We start from the raw sequence: 18,899 nt of genomic DNA on the forward strand, positions 1-18,899 counted from the left end.
ATTTCTCAAACTGAAAGAACTGATGAAAAAATTCAAATCTCAGGTTGTAATACTGAAGGATTCTATAGGCAAAAATATAGAATAACATAGGAAGCATTAAGAGAAGATAGAAAGAATGCAGAGTCACTGAGCCAAAAATAACTGGCTGATGTTCAACCATTTCAAGAAGTACCACGTAAAGGAAGAAGTCCAATTTACAATGAAGGCATTGGTGGAAAAGAGGTTCCAGGAATAGATGGAATATAAATTAAAAATGTTTCAACAAGCTGATGTAGGAATTTACTCATCTATGCCAAGAAACTTGGGAGGCAGCTACCTGGCCAACCAATTGAAAGAGATCCATATTTGTGCACATCCCCCCAAAAGGTGACACAATGGAATGTGGAAATCATCAAACAATATCATTAATATCACAAGTAAAAGTTTCTACTGAAAATAATTTTAAAAAAATTGCAGCAAAACATCAATTGCGAGCTTCCAGAAATTCAAACCAGGTTTAGAAGAGGACATGGAACAAGGGACATCATTAGTGAGGTCACGTGGATCTTGGCTGAAAGCAGAGAATATCAAAAAGATGTTTACTTGTGCTTCATTGACTATGCAAAGGTATCTGACTGTGTGAATCATAACATACTGTGAATAGCATTGTGAAGCATGGAAATTCCAGAACAGTTCATTGTTCTCATGAAGAACCTGTACATAGACTAAGAGAGAGTCATTTAAATAGAACAAGGGGATACTGAATGGTTTTAAATCAGGAAAGGTATGCATCAGATTTGAATCCTTTTGTTATATGTACTCAACCTGTATGTGAAACAAATAATCAGAAAAATTGGATTATATGAAGAACATGGCATCAGGATGGGAAGAAAGCATATTAACAACCTGCAATATGCAGATGACACAACCTTTCTTGTTGGAAGTAGAGAGGACTTGAAGTATTTGCTGATGAAGATCAAAATCTCTAGCTTTCAGTATGGATTGCACATTAATATAAAGGAAACAAAAATTCTCACAACTGGATCAACAGATAATATCATAATAAACAGAGAAAGGAATGAACTTGTTGAAGATTTAATTTTACTTGGATCCACAATTAACACTCACAGAAGCTGTAGTCAAGAAACAAAATGATACATCATATTAGGCAAATTGGCTGCTTTAAAGTGTTAGAGAGCAATGACTTCACTTTAAGGATTAAGGTCTAAACCAAGCCATGGTATTTTCGATCACCTCATATGCATGTAAAAGTTGGGCAATGAATAAGGAAGCCTGTAGAAGAATCTATGCATTTGAACTATGGTGTTGATGAAGAGTATTGAAAGTACCATGGACTGCCAGAAGAATGAACTAATTTGGTTTGGAAGAAATATGGCTGGATTGCTCCTTGGAAGTGAATATGGTGACACTTCCTTTCATTTGGACATGTTGTCAAGGAGGACTACTTCCTAGAGAAGGGCATCATACTTGGTAAAATGGAGGAACAAAAAACAGAGGACGATCCCCCAAAAGACGGACTGACACGGTGGCAGCAACAAGTACAAACATAACAACAATTGTGAGGATAGCATAGTACTTGACAGTATTTCATTCATAAGTGTACTTAAGGTCACTACGAGTCAGAACCGATTCCACCGCACCTAACAACAACAGCTAGTTTCTAACAGAAGACTGGTTACCAAACATGGTCCAGGGGCAGTAAGGGTGGTGAAGGTTCCCATTATTAACTAATGTAGCATAGATTACCTTCTGTTGGCCAGACACACTACACATCAGCACATGCTAAAAGTGAAGAGGACTTGCAACACTTATGATGATGAAGATCAAAGACTACAACATCATGATAAATGAAGAACAGAGTGAAGGTGTCAAGGATTTCATTTTACTTGGATCCACAAATCAATATCCATGGACGCAACAGTCAGAAATGAAACAACATATTGCATTGGACAAATATTCTGTAAAAGAACTCTTTAAAGTATTAAAAAGCAAAGATAACACTTTGAGGACTAAGGTGCACCTGACCCAAGCCGTGGTCTTTATAACTGCCTCATACACATACATATGAAACCTGGACCCTGAATAAGGAAGACTGAAGAAGAGTTGATGCCTTTAATTACAATGTTGATGAAGAATGTTCTACCATGGACTTCCAGAAGACCAAAAAAAAATCTGTCTTGGATGAAATGCAGCCAGAATGCTCCTTAGAAGCAAGGAGGTGAGAGTTCATCTCATGTATACTTTGGATATGTTATCAGGGCAAAAGAGCAATGATTGAAGGATACTGCTGCTTCTTTCTGTTGTACATGGGTCTCTGTGAGTCAGAACTAAGTGAGTTGTGAAGGGCTCAAGATTCAGCCTGCATAGGGCTTCCCAGGATGTAAATCTGTACTGGAGCAGAGAGCCTCATTTTCCTTCCTCTGAGTGGTTGCTGGATTTGAACTGCTAACCTTGAGATTAGCAGTCCAGCACTTACCCTACAGTACCACCAGGGCCCCTTAAATAAATGATTCTATAATTTTAAAATTATATGGTAAACAAATCCCGTATTTAAATTAATGAACCAAAAGTCTACTCCAAGAATCAGAAAGGTAGACTTTTTTAGATTTAGAAACTTTGAAAATTGTTAATTATTTCAATTGAAAATTTAACACAAATAAAGTAGTGTTCTAAATGCCCCTTTTTATGACTGATTTGTTCACTGTCCTTGTATGTAGGTCATAAACTTTACTGGAGCAAATCACTAGGTATTTTCTCCCACCAAGTGGCCAGTGAGTTCAAACCACCAACCTTTCAGTGAGTAGGCAAGCGCTTAACCACTGTGCCACCATGGATTGTTGATTTGTTCACTAGGGTAGTCAAAATGCCTAGAATAGTACCTTGCATGGAGAAGGTGTTCAGTTATTATGTGACATATGAATAAATGAAAGAGGTTGTGCTATGACTCTTAGTGCTGAGTATATACAAGGTTCTTAAAAAATATTGGCTAAATAGATAAAGTCATACCTTAGACTGTCATAGGTATTTAACAATCAGTATTCTGGTAGAGCAGTGGTTATGAATCGGGCTGCTAATCTCACGGTCAGCAGTTCGAAACCATCAGCTGTTCCATTGGAGAAAGATGAGGCTTTCTGCTCCCATAAACATTTACAGCCTCGAAAACACCGTACAGGGTCGCTATGAGTCGAAACCGACTCCACGGCACATAAAACAACTTATGAAATATCTTTTCATCTATATTATCCTTCTTTCTTTTTTTTTTTAAAAATGATCTAATTATTTAGTTAAGAGCCCTGGTGGTACTGTAGGGTAAGTACTGGACTGGTAATCTCAAGGTTAGCAGTTCAAATCCAGCAGTCACTCTGAAGGAGAAAGTAGAGTCTTTGTGCCCAGTACAGATTTACTGCCTGTGAAGCCCTATACAGGGATGCTCTGAGTCAGAATCAACCCCACAGCAATTATTATTATTATTATTATTTTAAAATCATTTATTTCTTTCTTCCCTTGTAACAAGTGAAGGTCACAGTTTGAATGTGGGTAAGGAGAGAAGAATGCAATTAAGGGAATATTACATATTTTTAGTCAGAAAGTTAAAACCTTTATATAAAATTAGTTTGACTATACTTAATGGAATAAAGAGAAAAACTTAATTTTTTTTTTAAATGGAAAAAGATGGAGGAAAATGAGACAGAAGGTGTGTAGAACATGTTTGACAAATTTCTTTGGAAAGAATGTTATATTTATACATAGTGCTTTTTTTTTTTTTTTCAAAAGCACTCAAGGTTTTTATTACTATCATTCCTGTTATGCAGGAACAAAAACAAAAGTCCTCATTAAAGAATTAAAGAGAATTAAAAACAAATAAACTCTGGTTTTGTGAAGCGAATGATCCATACATTCAGTTAAGAGGCACCTAAAGGGGTACAATCCAAGTCTCTTAAATTTTTATCAGGAGGTATATGGTTCCTCACTTACTGGATAAAGATTAAGAGAAGATAATATTCTATCTCTCCTCTCATTCTACACACCCGCAGTTACCGGCTAACCAAGCCCTTCAGATGTACAGACAACTCCTACTAGCCCCTTTAAGGTTACATACATTTGCTCTCACTTTGAAATGCTTAAACTAACTCTTTGTTGTTGTTGTTGTTGAGTACCCTCTAGTCAGTTCCCACTCATAGAGACCCAAGGAGCTAGTGGGCTTGAACTACTGACCTTGCGGTTAGCAGTCCAGTGCTTATCCTACAGCGCCACACCAGGACTCCTACAAATTCTTCACCACAGTCACCTTTACTTGTTGCACATGCAGCTTTTAAATCATTGAAAAGGCTTCAAACCTTTTCTTGTATTAGTACGGCTAAATAAAAACTATGTGCACCCGATAAAACTTACCTACCAATTCTGAAAGACACAGAAATGGATCTCATTCACAACCTGGGGACCTGTATACACAGATATATGTATGGATATAAATACAGTGTGGGTATGTGTGTGGCAGTGAGAATGTGTACAATGCCAGTTACATGCAGGAAGGCTTCAGGAAGGATGTGAGGCTTGGGCTTGAAGCAGAATTAGATAGGCAGAGCGGGTACTAGAGAAATGATATCAACACAGTTGTGTAAGTATCAAGCAAGCCTGGCATACAGAGACAGAGTATATAGGGTAGTTTGGCTGGAAGGAAGGGGTTGTCTAAAGAAGTCCTAGGAAATCAGGTTAAAGAAATAAATCGGAGGTAGATTACGCATTTCTTTAATATATACAATAAAGAATTTGGATTTTTATACTTGTCAGGCATCTTGAAATTATTTTTAAAGCCATAAAAGGCTTTCATTTTGAGAATATCTTATCTGCAAAACCGATGTAAAGGGGACCATTTCTTAGATTTTTGCCCTTGTTTTCTGAGGAGAAAAGTTTAAAAGTCACTGTTATGAGTGGACATAGAGACTGGGGCTGAGGAGAAAGCATAGAGGACAGACTGCAAGTGGGAATGGAAATCACAGACAGCTACAGAAAAAATACAAAATATAGCCCAAGAGCCGCATAGATCAAGGATTGGCATTTGGGCTGCTATGGAAGATGACAGAATAATCATAAACACAGTGATGGGCCAAGAAGAGGAGGTTGCTGGTTTCAGTGAAAGACAGTGATATTCTTTTAAATGTGTTTTCATCATTTAGGCACTTATACAAGACTTTGCTATGTGGTCAAAAGAGGAGAAAGTAGCAATTTTTTTCTCTACAAGTATTTCTCCAATTTTTCAACATATGGAAGAAGAAGAAGAAAGAAAAAAAAAAAACATGGCAAGAGTCAAGAAGCTGCACTTCGTCAGACTTTCAAAAGTCCAACATGAAGAAAAGACAAGATCCACAATACCACATTCTAGGAGAACAATTTTTATGCTAGTACATTTTTGTTCTTCAGATTGTCTAGATCTCTAGCATACTAATTTTTATCTTTAAAACATTTCTCCATTGGCATTAAGTGTAATTAAATGATTTACTTCATACATACTTACTACAAGTTGTTGTTGTTTTTTAAATATAAGACTTTTCTTGTGCTTTGCAAACTAAGGCATGGAAGTGAAGTGTCTTGAATGTGTACACCTGACCCACCGCAGTAATTCTGATACGTCTTACTTTGAGAATAAATAACTGGTTGTCTGTGGCAGTCTGCATTAACGTGCACGAGCTCCTCTTCCTCTACATTTCTGAAATTTGTGATGCAAGCACTCCCGCCCTTTTCTGGGAACACAGAAAGCCTGACTCAGGCAGCTGCTGCTATTAAAGCAGCTCCAGCCTGCACACTTTCCTGCTGGGCTGAGCGTCACCGTGAAGATGAGGCTAGCTGCTCACTTGTGCTGGCTGAGCTCAGCCGTCCTGTTTGCTCAGAGCGTCCTGGTTGTGGCAGACAATGAAACGGAGGAAGTGAGAGATGAGACCTTGCAGGATGCCTGCCATGTGAAGCTGGAGAGCCGAGAGAAATGTGAGAGAGGAGAATGCCCCTTCCAGGTGAGCCTGCCCCCTCTGACTCTTCAGCTCCCAAAGCATTTCAGCAGGATTGAGGAGGTGTTCAAAGAAGTGCAGAACCTCAAAGAAATGGTAAATAACATGAAGAAATCTTGCCAAGACTGTAGATTGCAGGCTGATGACAGTGGAGACCCTGGTAGGAGTGGACTGCTGGAACCCAGTACTGAAACCCCGGGAGAGGTTGCTGACAAGAAAGTAAGAGAATTAGAGAGTGAGGTTAACAAGCTGTCCTCTGACCTGAAGAATGCAAAAGAAGAGATCAATGGGCTTCAAGGTCGCCTGGAGAAGCTGAATCTCATCAATATGAACAATGTAGAAAACTATGTTGACAGAAAAGTGGCCAATCTAACATTTGTTGTCAATAGTTTGGATGGCAAATGTTCATCCAAGTGTTCTAGCCAAGAAGAAATACAATCACGTCCAGGTATGTATAATAATGTCTCCTTATTTGTTCGTTAATGTTGGGTAGTTATGCAGTATCTACAAACATTAACTTGAGTAAATAATTTAAATGAATGATGGATTTAAAAAATAACCCTTTTGTTTAACAGAAAAACACATGCCTCTGTAAATGTGACCACAGAAATGCTATATGGCTGAACGACATAAACCAGAATTAGACTGTTAGGGTTGGTTAAGAAGCACTTTCCATTCTGAGATCTTACTTGCTGATGCTAGCTAGACCTATACACAAGCAGAAGCGGAAGGAGAATTTCTTAATGTTTTGGGGTATTTAATTCATTTATCTCTTCACTAAAGTGTTTGGAAACAACAGAGATTAGGCAATGTTTACATTTATGTTCCGTTTATCGAAAATCAGTTTCTGGAGGATTGCCTTATGGTTGTTGTTGTTAAGTGCCATCGAGTCAATTCCGACCCATAGTAACCCTGTATAGGGTTTCCAAGGAGCAACTGGTGAGCTTGAACCGCTGACCTTGCAGTTCAAACAGTTTTGCAGTCTGGTGCATTAACCCACAGCACCACACAATTTCTCATGCAGCAACAGATCTTTGAAAGGCTTCTAGCAAATAATTTGCAGACACAATTCCAAATAGCTAGCAAAACGAGGAGCATTTGTAGATGGAATAAAAGCAACTCTCTGGCTTGATGTGTGTACAAAACATTTTGCTTTGAGACCTTGTAGCACAACAAGATTGTAAGGGGAGAGTTTTGGTATGCCTCTAAGGCAGGGGTGGGGAACCTCTCTTCTGCCACGGCCCATTTGAATATTTATAACATCATTCAAGGGCAAAACAAAAGTATCAACTTAAAAATTACCCTGATATATTTGGTCAAACATTTAATTAACTCACCCCTAATATGATGGCTGGAGCCCCGGTTGTGGTGCTGTGGGTTAATGCACCAGACTGCAAAGCCATTTGAACTGCAAGGTTGTCAGTTCAAGCTCACCAGCTGTTCCTTGGAAACCCTATACAGGGTTATTATGGATTGGAACCAACTCGATGGCACTTCACAACAACAATGTGATGGCTATTCATAAGGTTTTCTGTGACTAAATATTCGGAAGTAGTTTGTCACTCCAGTCTCTGGAGAAGGAGATCATGTTTGGTAAGATGGAGGGTCAGAGAAAAAGAAGAAGACCCCCAGCAAGATGGATTGGCCAAGTGGCAGCATCAATGGGCTCAAGCGTGACAACGATAGTGAGGTTGGCCCAGGATCGGACAGTCTTTCGTTCTGTTGTGCATAAGGTCGCTATGAGTCAGTACCGACTCAATGGCACCTAACAACAACAACAATGTGATGGTGCTTTGGGTTAATGCACTGGACTGCAAGTTCAGTTTGAACTACAAGGTCAGCGGTTCAAGTTCACCAGCTGCTCCTCAGAAACCCTACACAGGGTTGCTATGAGTAAAACCAACTAGATGGCACTTAACAACAATAACAGTATTATGGCAGGGCCAGATCCAATGATTTCATGGGCCTTAAATGGCCCGCAGGCAGGAAGGAATACATTCTTATTTCTTTACCTTATATCAGAATCATAAAAATCAGTACATAAAAAAAAAAAAACCCACCCTTAGCATCTAGTCACCTGAGTTAACTTTGGTAAATACATGCTGAAGACCAAACACCTAACCACATACTCTGCCCATGAAATTTCAGTGTGTCTGGTCCCTCCAAACCGGGCTTCCCACCTGCTTTCTTGGAACAAGCTGTGATGGACTCTTTATACTGGGTAAAAGCCAGCTTTGCATGAAGAGCTCTACTTACCATGAGTGTGAGGCTGAGGGACCCTGGTGCTTGGGCAGAGGGCACATAATGTATGTAATTAAACATGTTCATGTAAAATTCATGAAATGTAAAATGTTTGTTCATTTGCAACAAGTACTGCAGGCATGTCCTACCCCCAGGGAACTTGCTAGTGACGGTGGATTGGGGTTCCTAGCACCACAGCCAGTAGCCCTGACAGCCTGTATTTGAATGTGCCCTGCACACAGCTAGGACAGAGGGTAACGTTTAAGGTGACATGCCTAGATGTATATTAGATTTGGTGTTGCATGGCAACTTGGAATTACGCAAACAAGATTCCACTTCTATTTTTCTACTAAAAGATTTGGGAGAGTATCTGAATATTATGAGTTCTAAATATACATTAATAGGTTTTAATATAAGCCTATTATGTTAAAGTTATCTGACAAGATTATTATAAAAAAGATTTGGGAGTAAATATCTATCTTGGATTCCTGAAAACCCTGTTAATTGATTATTACCTTTATCCTGAACACAATCACCAATCATTTCTTTCTAGAAACCAAACATGAGAAACACTATAAATTCCTGGACAGTAAATTCAGAATATTAGTATGTCACTGAAAAAATGTTTTTACCTGATCTTCCTTATTTAGTTCTCATGCAAGTAAAATAAGTGTGAATCTATTATCAATGCTGTATATTAGAATTTTTAAATGCATAATTTGGAATATATCCTATAAGAACTACTGACAGTGGAGATTATCAGCTCTTTTTCAGAAGAAATAAAATAGCTAAGCCCATGGTTATTGAATCAAATCTGACACATAGCAACCCTTCAGGACAGGGAAGTACTATCCTACAGAGGTTTCAAAGCTGTAAATCTTTATGGGAACAGATTATCATATGTCTCCCATGGAGCAGCTGGTGGGTTCCAACCATTGACCTTTCAGTTTGCAACCAAGTGCTTAACCACTGCACCACCAGTGCTCCTTATTCCTTTAAGTGAAAGGAAATAGAAGTTGTGCTTCCACTGGTTTTAGGAGAACTGGAAATATCTAACTTTCAGGACCAAAAAATGCAGTGCTGATTTGCAGCCAGTACTGACTCTAGCACTTATTCTTTACGTGAACTTGGAGCAAGGCACGGATCCTCTCTGAACTGAAATATCCTCACCTAAAAATTGAGACTAATACCTATACCATAAAGTCAATGTGTAAGGCAAGTGTGGAAATTTGATCAAGTCCTTGGCACAGTACTACCTAGAAACATATAGGTGATTGTTGTTGTTAAGTTCCTACTCAGAGTGACCTTGTATAGGGTTTCTGAGGAGTGGCTGGTTAGTTTGAACCACCAACTTGGCAGTTAACAGCCTAGTGCTTATCCTACAGTGCCATAACAGGGCTCTGAACTTACTTACCAGTACGACCTCACTCACAAAATGGCTACCATTACTTTGATATGGTATTCTTATTATGGTAGTTTGTTGTTGGTGTTGTCATTATTATCAATCAAAAGTATGTTTGAGAGCCTTGTTCTGCTTTAATAACACACCAGGTCATAAAATGCAGTTCTTAGGGTCTTGTGACAACTATCTCTCACTCATTAAATATTTGCTAAACAAGTTCAAGTAGGTTTAGCAGAGCAAGGTTTCAATATTGTCATTGGATGACTGAATTGTCAAACTGTCTTTGTACATCTAAAGAATGATTCTAATGCATGGTTTCACTAACAAAATCCAATGCCTTCCTTTTCTTCCTTCTTCAGTCCAACATCTAATCTATAAAGATTGCTCGGACTACCATGCAATAGGCAAAAGAAGCAGTGAGACCTACAGAGTTACACCTGATCCCAAATACAGTAGCTTCGAAGTTTACTGTGACATGGAGACCATGGGGGGAGGCTGGACAGTACTGCAGGCACGTCTCGATGGAAGCACCAACTTCAACAGAACATGGCAAGACTACAAAGTAGGCTTTGGAAATCTCAGAAGAGAATTTTGGCTGGGCAATGATAAAATCCATCTTCTGACCAAGAGTAAAGACATGATTCTGAGAATAGATCTTGAAGACTTCAGTGGTATTAAACTATACGCCTTGTATGATCAGTTTTATGTGGCTAACGAGTTTCTGAAATACCGTGTACACATTGGTAACTACAATGGCACAGCCGGAGATGCCTTACATTTCAGTAAGCACTATAACCATGATATGAAATTTTTTACCACACCAGATAGAGATAACGATCGGTATCCCTCTGGGAACTGTGGGCTCTTCTATAGTTCAGGTTGGTGGTTTGATGCGTGTATTTCTGCTAACTTAAATGGCAAATATTATCATCAAAAATATAGAGGTGTCCGGAATGGGATTTTCTGGGGCACTTGGCCTGGTATAAATGAGGCACAACCTGGTGGCTACAAGTTCTCCTTCAAAGAGGCCAAAATGATGATTAGACCCAAAAACTTTAAGCCGTAAATCACTAAAACCCATTCCTGCCCATTTTATTACCTAATAGGGCTTCAGCACTTCAGAAAATGCCTTGATTCAAATTTGTTCTATGGTTCAAAAATGCATCTCTGAGTAGTGGGTTCTTATACTACACAGCCTTAGAAATAAAGTTGAAAAGTATACATTTCGCTGCTTTAATGCTGTTATCTCAATGTATACTTGTAAGTAATTGGGAATATTAAGAACTACGTGTTTGATTTATAATTATCCTAACTTCTATTAGAGGATTTTAAAATTATTTGTGTTACTTGCTGTAACTGTTTTCTCAACAAGCTAGATTTTACACAAGTAATATTTATTTGGGCTGTGTTTTAAGTACATCTGGAGATATATTACTCTTTTTAGGTTATAAATGGTGATTTGGGTAGTTACTTGTCTTTAAATATCCCAATTCTCATTCTGAGACAAACATACTCAATTTATGGCATTTACTTTGGGCTGGAGAGACCCTACAGCATTATAGTTCTCAGGCAAAGGGAAATAATGTATATAATTAACCACGTTCATGTAAAATTCATGAAATGTAAAATGTCATTTGAAAATATTTTTAAATGTTGTAGCACAATGTCACCCCTAAAAGCATTCAGAAAATGATACATTTTTTTAAAGGCCATGGTTTAACTCGTTTTTATGTTTGATGGTGAAAACTGCTTTAATTTCCTCATCTCTTTATGCACCGTAGCTTTTAATTTAAGATTTCTTAGCACTGTGCTAGACTACTGGTGGGCTTCTCTTAGGGGGATAGAGGGACCAAGGAGTGGTGGGGCTGCATGAAGCATTGGTTCATAGGCTGTAATCACTCTGAAGGTCAATTTTATAACCTAAGCAATAATATCTTTAAGTGATTCACTTCATAGACAGAAAGCTGTGATTAAAAAGAAAACTATCTGTTCATATAGAGAGTTCCCACTGACTTAATGGGAAATATATATCATTTCAGGAGAATTTGGCAAATGTATCAATCTACATAAGTACTCAAAAGCTTATCTTTCAAAGTATCAAAATTTTACTTTCCAGTAAACTGGCTTTTAAAATACTTCTCAACAAAATATTTTGTAACAATTCCTCTTTAGTATTTCATGCCACTCAATATTAAGTATAATCTAGACTGATGATCTTTAACATGTTAATGAAAATAGATTTTTACTGATAAAGATTTTTTTTTACTTTAATATAGCTAACTATCCACTAATATGTACTAATGTTCATAAGTGTGAATTGATTATTTATAAATATATTATTTAGGGTCTTAGGTCTCTTTTGGAATTCTGGTGTGGTGCTGCTGGCTAATGCGCTGAATTGCAAAGTCGGTTTGAACCACTGAACTTGTGATCCTCAGAGTGCAAGGTCAGCTTACCAGCTGCTTCTCAGAAACCCTTTACAGGGTCACTATGAGTTGGAACGTACTTCACGAAACTTAACTAAAGTCTCTTCTGGCAGCTAATAATTATCTTAACTAAGATTCTGTATTTCTGAGCTTTATCATCCATTGAAAATACTGACTACAATTGGTTCTTACAAATTCCAGATGGAACCAATTCATCTATTACTGGGGTAAAAGCAACATCTTTCTAATGGATATACAGTGATGCTCCACATGAATTGATAATAGGCTGGTCATCTAATTAAACAGTTTAAATCTACACAGCATAGGAAATATCCGAGTAACTTAATTTACTGGTCCTTATTTTTGGATAGCTACACTGTAGGATAACGTGCTGGACCACAAGGTCGGTTTGAACGGCAAGGTCAGTGGTTCAAAATTACTAGCTGCTCCTCGGAAATCCTATACAGGGTTGCTATGAGTCAGAACTCACTCCACAGCAATTAACAGCAACAACAGCCCAAGATAAGGTTTTAAAGGTAAAAGTAATAACATTTTACTTTTTGACATTTATGATAATGTCATAAAGAAAAGTCCTTGTTTATCATTTTTACTTTCCTTTATGTCTAAATAGGTTTATGTTTTATGTCTTTAAAAATCCTGTAAAATAAAAATTTTTAATCTTCACATTTATTGATTTTCTCAACATACAAATATTAAATACTACTGTTTGTAAAATATTTGTTTATTCTTATCTGGAAAATTATATAATGTTTACCTAACCTAGACAATACTCTTGATTCTGAAAATTTTAATCAGTACAATTGCATGAATAGGAAGAGAAATCTTATGATGTTATTTTTCCCTATGTTTTTGATCTATTTGAAATATCATATCTTCAATTTTATCTTGTGGCACTCAAGTCCAGGTCTTGTCCGTCAGTAATATTGCTGTTCTGAACTAGCCGTCATCATCTCTTCCTTAGGATGACACACGTGCCTCCAGTTTCAATGTATCCCAACTCATCTCACAAATCACTGCCAGAAGATTATTTAAAAATACAATATTTATCATGTTACTGTCCTGCTTAAAACCTTTCAATAATGTCTCACTTTCTATAAAATACAATCTGGCAATAAGCTCCCTATGGACTGATTCTGGCCTACCTTTTCAGATTTTTTCTGTCATTATGCACATTCCTGCCATATTGAACACCTTGTTTCTTCTCAAACCATCGTCTTCATTTTCATTAGTTTGCATATAATGTTCCCTTGCTCTAGATAGTGGCACAGCAGTTAAGATCTCAACTACTAACTGAAAGGTAAGCTGTTTGAACTAGCTACTCCATGGAAAACAGTAAAGACTGTTGTTGTTGTTAGGTGTCACTGAGTTGGTTCTGACTCACAGTGATCCATGTACAACAGAACCACTGCCTAGTATTGTGCTTTTATCACAATCATTGATGTGTTTCAGTCCATCACTGCAGCCACAGGGTCAGTCCATCTCATTTAGAACTTCTTCTTTTTCAGTAACTTTCTACTTTACCAAGTATAATGTACTTCTACAGGAACTGGTTCCTCCTGATAACATGTCCTGATACTTATTCCTCCCTTCTAAGGAGCACTCTAGCTATACCTCTTCCAAGACAAATTTGATCATTCTGGTGGTCCATATATTCAACATTCTTTGCCAACACCATAATTCAAATGCGTCACTTCTTCTATGGTCTTCCTTAGTTATTGTCCAACTGTTTCATGTATATGAGGCAATTCAGAATCCCATGGTTTGGGTTCTCAAAGTGACACCTTTGGTTTTTAACACACGTTAAGGAGGTCTCTTGCAACAGATTCACCCAAATCAATGGGTCATTTGATTTCTTGACTGTTGCTTCCATGGGTGTTGACTGTAGATCCAAGTAAAATGACAATTTTGACAATTTCAGTAGTTTTTCCGTTTATCATGATGTTGCATATTGTTCCAGATGTCTGGGGAATCCATATTCTAAGCAGAAGCTCATAGTCTAGAAAGTGCACAGTGCGTTTGAAGGTCAGCAAGGAGGCCAATGTGGAAAAGGCAGAGTATACAAGGTGCCGTAGAGAGAATTTGAGGATTTGGGACAGGCAAAAAGTGGGACAAGGGATAGCAGATCATTGCGTCATTGACCTTGTAAACTATGGCGAGAATTTTGCCTTTTATTTTGAGTGAGATAAGAGGTAGGGAGGATTTGAGCACAAGAGTGGCATGATCTCTGACTATGCTTATTGGTGAGAAGAGAAAAGACTATTGGGAGATAAGGAGGAAAGCAAGGACACTGGTTTGCTGTTGTCTGAACTCATCTAGATGAGGAGTAAAGGGAGCATTAACTAGAGGGCCTTCTGTGAAATGAATATGTTTTCAAGGTAAAGCTGACAGAATTTGCTGATCAAAGGTCAGAAGTGGATAGGGAAGAACTGGAGATGTCCCAGGAAAGGACAAGATTTTAGAAGAGTAAGATTTAAGGGGGTGCTTTCCTCTCATGCACATGTAGGAGCAGATTGGCAATTTTGGACTTTCTAAATTCAGGTACTTATAAGACAACCAGCAGACAGAGGCATTTGGGTATTCCTTTGAAGTTTAGGTGAAGACATCAACAGTTCAGAAATACATTTGAGAGTTGCCAGAATATAGATGGTAATGAATCCATGGAAGTAGATGCGATAGCCTAGCAAGTAAGTGTATGGAACAAAGACTTCCACAAAAGGGACCCTGAGACAAATTGACATTGTAGAGGTTGTCTATGAGGAGGGACCCTAAGACAAGTTGACCTTGTAGAGGTTGTCTATGAGGAGGGACCCTGAGTCAAGTTGATCATGTAGAGGTTGTCTATGAGGAGGAGCCAGCATGGGGACATCTCAACACCCCTCAGCTGTACCTATCTTATTTAAGAGGTCCCAGGAACACCTTTTCATGGAGAGGGCAGAGATTTATTCTCATTGGCACAGATATACTCTCAATTATTTTATATTCTGATTTACTTTTCCTCTCTGTCTTGCTTCTGCCAGCAATAATACTTTGTTGAGTTACTGATTATCTTAAATGCCATCATGGTATTCCACAGTCGTAGTCTATAAAATGTTGTTTTTTCACTTTGAAAGTCACTTCATGGTGAAAGGAGCAGAAAATGATGCACTGAAGCCTCAGAGAGTGTGTCCTCTGAGAGATAATACCTCGTGAGTGTGGGTTGTTGTCCTGTAGGATGCAGTGTGTGCATGTATATGCTTGTATGTGTGTACATGTGTATACAGCAACATAAATATGAACCAGATCACTGACCAAGGTATTTCCCTATCTGCTCACAACGTAGTATTCAAGTTTGAGAAATTATTTATGATCACTCCAAGCCATTTGTTTCTGTTAGGTGTCATCAAGTCAGTTCTGATTTATAGAATTTCATCTCTAACACAATGAAACATTACCTAGTCATGTGCTAGCCTCACAACAGTAGGCATATTTGAGCCCATTATTGCACCTACTGTGCCAATCTATTAGGGTACGAATTTGCTATGAATAGAAACCTTGAGTTAAACAGTGACTGGTTTTACTCTCTTTCTCTTTATTTTAGAGAAATTAATGGTTTTAAAGCTTGTTTTCTTAAATAAATATTTTCCAAGTATGCAAGGCAAAAATAACCTAAAATTTACTTCTAATATTTTTCAAACTGTTATCACTGGAATAGCTATAAATGACTCTGACTGGTCACTTTCACTTAATGTGAGGCTGAACATGGAAAATGAGTGCAGCCCTGTGCCTATGGATAGACTTCCTGTGTGTGCAAATAAAAACAAAACATATGTCTACAAAGATACACATACATGCTATTTATAACATGTGCAATCATAAATAAGGAAAACTGTACCTTGAAATAAATAGATAATGCAGCTCTGACACATCACAACTCATCACAACACAAATCACCACTGTTGTTGTTAGATGCCATCAAGTGGGTTCCAACTCAGCAATCTCAAGTACAAAAAATTGAAACACTGCACAGTCCTCACCATACTCACAATCACTGTAACACTTGATATCACTAAAGCTGCCACTGTGCTAGTCCATCTCATTGGGAGTCTTCCTCATTTTTGCTGACCCTCCACTTTATCAAGCATGACTATCTTCTCAAGGGACCGGTCCAGATGATATGTCTGAAGTATGAGAGACTAAGTCTTGCTTTCCTGGCTTCTACATAGCACTCTTGGCTGTACTTCTTCCAATACAGATTTGTTTGTTCCTCTTGCAGTCCATGGTATTTGTAATATTTTTCTCCAACACCATAACTCAACTGAATCAATTCTTCTATGGTCTTCCTTATTCATTGTCCAATTTTCACATACATATAAGAATATTGAAAATACCATGGCCTGGGGCAGGTGCACCTTAGTCCTTAAATTGACATCTTTCTTCTTGAACACTTTAAAGAGGCCTTGTGCAACAGATATGCCTAATGTAATATGTTATTTGATTTCTTGACTGCTTTTTCCATGAGTATTGATAGAGGATCCAAGCAATATGAAGTCTTTGAGAACTGCAATCTTTTCTCCATTCATCATGATGTTATTTTTCAGTCCACTAGTGAAGACTTTTGTTTTCTTTACATTGTGGTGCAACCTGTACTGAATATTGTGGTATTTGATCTTCATTAGTAAGTATTTTAAGTCCTCTTCAGCAAGGAGGGTGTTACCATCTGCATATCACAGGTTGTTAATAAGTCTTTCTCTAATCCTGACATCATGTTCTTCTTTATATAATCTAGTTTCTTGGATTATGTGTTCAGCATACAGATTGAATAAATATAGAGAAAGAATACAACCATGGCACACACCTTTCCTGGTTTTAAACCATTAAATGTCTCCTTGTTCTGTTTGAATCACTGCCTCTTCGTGTATGTACAGGTTCCTCAGGAGCACTATTAAGTGTTCTGGAATACTCATTTTCTGCAATGTTTTCCATAGCTTGTTATGATCCACAGTGTCAAAAGTCTTTGCATAGTCAATAAAGCACTGGTAAATATCTTTCTGGTATTCACCGCTTTCAGGAAATATCTATCTGATATCAACAATGAAATATTTTATTTCACGTCCTTGCCTGAATCTAGCTTGGAACTCCAGAAGTTCCCTGTTGATGTGTTGCAGCCATATTTTAATAGTCTTTAGCAGAATTTACTTGCATGTGATATTAATGATATTGTCTGATGATTTCTGCATTCCTTTGGGTCACTTTTCTTTGGCATGGGCACAAATATGGATCTCTTCCAATCAGTTGACCAGGTAGCTGTCTTCCAAATTTCTTGGCATAGATGAGTGAGTGCCTCCAGTGCTGTATCAGTTTGTTGAAAGATTTCATTTTGTATTCCATCAATTTCCAGAACCTTGTTTTTTTGTCAATGCATTCAGTGCACCTTGGACTTCTTCCTTCAGTACCGTTGACTCTTGATCATATGCTATACCTTGAAATGATTAAACATCAATCATTTCTTTTTGGGATAAGGACTCTGTGTATTCCTTCCATTTTCTTTTCTTTTCTTTGTTTTTAAAGTTTATATTGTGAATTGAGTGATAGTTTACATGGGAAAACATTGGTTTTACACTCATCCTATCGTATTTTGTTCATTGTAGCAGTGATCACAATCCCTTACGTGCATCATCATTCAACAGTATTTGCTTCTATTCCCTCTTTCTTTTCTTTTTTGGTGTGCACAAAAACACTCAGGAATATATAATCATTTAAACAACCAAAGGGCACATTCTGAAAGCCTGCCTCCTGGCCAACAGCACACAGCCTTTCTCTTTCCATAAGTCTAGAGTCCTCAGCTGCTCTATCTCTCCATGTCTTCATGTCTGCCTCCAGCTTTGGTGTCACTGCTTCTCTGGATAGGGTCCCACATTCCTCTCATGCTCTTCTCCCTTGATGGTCCGAAGGGTCCTCTGTTCCTGGAATGTAAGATTAACTACTCCCCCCATTTATGTTATAAAACTTCTACCTTTACAGGTGTGACAATCTCAATTCATCATGATAACAATTACTCACTGTTGAATTATAAGAATCTTATCCCCATTTCCTTTCACCAGACCAATCTAGACAAGATGAAAACTATTCAGTGGGCATTCTACCTTCTCCCGCACACTCTGAAACTAAATTGTCTCTTGAAAACTTGTAAGTCAGTCACTGCATGCCTTTACAGCCCCTACATTTTAAGTAGCCAATATCTAATTTTCCCGTCCCTATCAACTCTGTATACAGAGGGGATAAGATTGATCCTTGATGTAAAGACTCCTTCCCTCTCTCAGTTGGTATTTTGAGCTACTACATCCATTAAGTCCATCATTAGTCTATCAGTTTGTCATACTGTGATGGTTTGTGAGTTGTTGTGATTCTGGAAGTTATGCCACGGGTATTTTAAATACCAGCAGGGTCACCCATGGTGGACAGGTTTCAGATGATCTTCCAGGCAAAGACATACTAGGAAGAAGGAATGATAAACTACTTCAGAATAGTTGGTCACTGAAAACCTTATGAATAGAAGAAACACTGTCAGATATAGTGCTGGAAATGAGCCCCTCAGGTTGGAAGGCACTCAAAATGCAACTGGGGAAGAGCTGCCTCCTAAAGGTACAGTGACTGTGATGATGCAAATGGAGTAAAGCCCATAGGGGTAAAACCTGTGGGACCTTCATTTGCCGATGGGGCACAACTGAAATGAAAAGAAACAGCTGCAAACATCCATTAATAATTGGAACATGGAATATATGAAATATGAATCTAGGAAAATTGGAAATTGTCAAAAATGAAATGGAA

The 18,899-nt window shown here is 38.0% G+C and overlaps 2 protein-coding genes across 2 annotated transcripts in view; one reads left to right on the forward strand and one right to left on the reverse strand.

Annotated features, from left to right (window-relative positions):
• CCDC146 (coiled-coil domain containing 146) overlaps positions 1 to 18,899 on the reverse strand; it is a 122,296-nt gene that overhangs the window by 83,971 nt on the left and 19,426 nt on the right. The window lies entirely within an intron of this gene.
• FGL2 (fibrinogen-like 2) lies at positions 5,831 to 10,711 on the forward strand. Its single transcript, XM_006834361.1, has 2 exons — positions 5,831 to 6,450; positions 10,005 to 10,711. The coding sequence occupies exons 1-2, from the start codon at positions 5,835 to 5,837 to the stop codon at positions 10,709 to 10,711; spliced, it is 1,323 nt and encodes a 440-aa protein (XP_006834424.1). The 5' UTR covers positions 5,831 to 5,834.

This window comes from Chrysochloris asiatica, unplaced genomic scaffold (genome assembly GCF_000296735.1).
Source record: "Chrysochloris asiatica unplaced genomic scaffold, ChrAsi1.0 scaffold00010, whole genome shotgun sequence".
In the NCBI taxonomy this organism is placed as follows: Eukaryota; Metazoa; Chordata; class Mammalia; order Afrosoricida; family Chrysochloridae; genus Chrysochloris; species Chrysochloris asiatica.